The sequence below is a fragment of the Coregonus clupeaformis genome, unplaced genomic scaffold, assembly GCF_020615455.1.
Source record: "Coregonus clupeaformis isolate EN_2021a unplaced genomic scaffold, ASM2061545v1 scaf1124, whole genome shotgun sequence".
NCBI classification, from domain to species: domain Eukaryota; kingdom Metazoa; phylum Chordata; class Actinopteri; order Salmoniformes; family Salmonidae; genus Coregonus; species Coregonus clupeaformis.
In genome coordinates, this window is record NW_025534578.1 from 177,501 (window position 1) to 180,466 (window position 2,966).

Below are 2,966 nucleotides of genomic sequence, written 5' to 3' on the forward strand. Positions count from 1 at the left end.
TTTGTAGGTGCTGTACTTCTATAATACTCAGTAATACTACAGTAATACTACATTCATACTTCTATAATACTACAGTAATACTACTGTTATACTCAGTAATACTACAGTAATACTTACTGTTATTGTCCTTGCTGGAGGAGGCAGCTCCAGTGCTGGTGTGTTTGTAGGTGCTGTACTTCTTGTCCTTCAGAGAGTGGAGGTCAGCATCTGCAGAGTGACTGTGGTGCAGCAGACTGGCGCTCAGCTGCAGGATGGAAGCGTCCACGGAGTGTGTGTTAGAGTGCTCCGAGTGAGCGTGTCTGAGGTCGGAGTGTGTGTGTGTGTGTGTAAGGTCGGGGGGGTCCTGGAGGCTGTCTCTCAGGTAGAGGGGGCGGAGTGTAGACTGGCCTGGTCTGAGTCTATGGAGTAGATCTTCTCATGACTCCTCCCACCGCCGCCTCCGCCCTCGCCGTGCTTCCCCCCTGCTCCCCCTCCCCCTCCTCCTCCCATCACCCCCACCGGGCGTTTCTTCAGCCCGTTTTTGGGGGGTTTGAACCCCCCTAGCCCCATCCTGGCCCCCCCCAGATCTGACTCAATATGGGAGGTGGGCCGACTGGAACATTCAGAGATGTCAGAATGGGGCGGGTCTTCTGGGAGGTAACGTTGGCTCTTCATTGTTGCAGGGCCCGGGCCAGGGGCAGAGCCAGCAGATCCGGGGGCGGGACCACCAGCAGGACCGGACAACGGGATTGGTCCTTGTTTCAGCGTCTCCACGCTCTTCTTCCATAGGGCGCGGGGTTTGGAAGCGGGTCCGGCCAGGCCGGGGGGGCGGGGTTTGCCATTGTCGGCGGTAACGTTGACCTCCACCTTGTTGGGGTTGGCATCGTTGAGGCTGAGGGGGTGGTGTTTGGGTTTCCCAGGGAACGGGCCAGGGGAGGAGTTATTCAGCAGGTCTTTGTGTCGACCCAGGAAGCCCTGTAGAGTGGAAGTGTTGCTATAGAGACCACCCGGGCCTTTAGGAGACAGACTGATGACAGAGTTACCTAGAGGAGAGACAGTATAACATCTATAATCTATAGAGACCACCTGGACCTTTAGGAGACAGACTGATGACAGAGTTACCTAGAGGAGAGACAGTATAACATCTATAATCTATAGAGACCACCTGGACCTTTAGGAGACAGACTGATGACAGAGTTACCTAGAGAGAGAGACAGTATAACATCTATAATCTATAGAGACCACCTGGACCTTTAGGAGACAGACTGATGACAGAGTTACCTAGAGGAGAGACAGTATAACATCTATAATCTATAGAGACCACCTGGACCTTTAGGAGACAGACTGATGACAGAGTTACCTAGAGGAGAGACAGTATAACATCTATAATCTATAGAGACCACCTGGACCTTTAGGAGACAGACTGATGACAGAGTTACCTAGAGGAGAGACAGTATAACATCTATAATCTATAGAGACCACCTGGACCTTTAGGAGACAGACTGATGACAGAGTTACCTAGAGGAGAGACAGTATAACATCTATAATCTATAGAGACCACCTGGACCTTTAGGAGACAGACTGATGACAGAGTTACCTAGAGGAGAGACAGTATAACATCTATAATCTATAGAGACCACCTGGACCTTTAGGAGACAGACTGATGACAGAGTTACCTAGAGGAGAGACAGTATAACATCTATAATCTATAGAGACCACCTGGACCTTTAGAGACAGACTGATGACAGAGTTACCTAGAGGAGAGACAGTATAACATCTATAATCTATAGAGACCACCTGGACCTTTAGGAGACAGACTGATGACAGAGTTACCTAGAGGAGAGACAGTATAACATCTATAATCTATAGAGACCACCCGGGCCTTTAGGAGACAGACTGATGACAGAGTTACCTAGAGGAGAGACAGTATAACATCTATAATCTATAGAGACCACCTGGACCTTTAGGAGACAGACTGATGACAGAGTTACCTAGAGGAGAGACAGTATAACATCTATAATCTATAGAGACCACCTGGACCTTTAGGAGACAGACTGATGACAGAGTTACCTAGAGGAGAGACAGTATAACATCTATAATCTATAGAGACCACCTGGACCTTTAGGAGACAGACTGATGACAGAGTTACCTAGAGGAGAGACAGTATAAATCTATAATCTATAGAGACCACCTGGACCTTTAGGAGACAGACTGATGACAGAGTTACCTAGAGGAGAGACAGTATAACATCTTTAATCTATAGAGACCACCTGGACCTTTAGGAGACAGACTGATGACAGAGTTACCTAGAGGAGAGACAGTATAACATCTATAATCTATAGAGACCACCTGGACCTTTAGGAGACAGACTGATGACAGAGTTACCTAGAGGAGAGACAGTATAACATCTATAATCTATAGAGACCACCTGGACCTTTAGGAGACAGACTGATGACAGAGTTACCTAGAGGAGAGACAGTATAACATCTATAATCTATAGAGACCACCTGGACCTTTAGGAGACAGACTGATGACAGAGTTACCTAGAGGAGAGACAGTATAACATCTATAATCTATAGAGACCACCTGGACCTTTAGGAGACAGACTGATGACAGAGTTACCTAGAGGAGAGACAGTATAACATCTATATCTATAGAGACCACCTGGACCTTTAGGAGACAGACTGATGACAGAGTTACCTAGAGGAGAGACAGTATAAAATCTTTAATCTATAGAGACCACCTGGACCTTTAGGAGACAGACTGATGACAGAGTTACCTAGAGGAGAGACAGTATAACATCTTTAATCTATAGAGACCACCTGGACCTTTAGGAGACAGACTGATGACAGAGTTACCTAGAGGGAGAGACAGTATAACATCTATAATCTATAGAGACCACCTGGACCTTTAGGAGACAGACTGATGACAGAGTTACTAGAGGAGAGACAGTATAACATCTATAATCTATAGAGACCACCTGGACC

The 2,966-nt window shown here is 47.0% G+C and overlaps 2 protein-coding genes across 2 annotated transcripts in view; both read right to left on the reverse strand.

Moving 5' to 3' along the window:
* Positions 1-343, reverse strand: part of LOC123481103 (glutamate receptor ionotropic, NMDA 2A-like) — a 4,129-nt gene extending 3,786 nt beyond the window's left edge. Inside the window, exon 1 of the mRNA XM_045217569.1 lies at positions 118-343. The gene's annotated coding sequence lies outside the window, so the exon portion shown is untranslated. The remainder of the gene's footprint in view (positions 1-117) is intronic.
* LOC121570334 (glutamate receptor ionotropic, NMDA 2A-like) lies at positions 118-1,022 on the reverse strand (the record flags this gene model as incomplete). The annotated part of the gene is given in 1 exon segment (XM_045217568.1): positions 118-1,022. A coding segment is annotated over 1 exon segment (665 nt), but the record flags the coding sequence as incomplete, so codon positions are not given.
* Between the last annotated feature and the right edge of the window lie 1,944 nt (positions 1,023-2,966).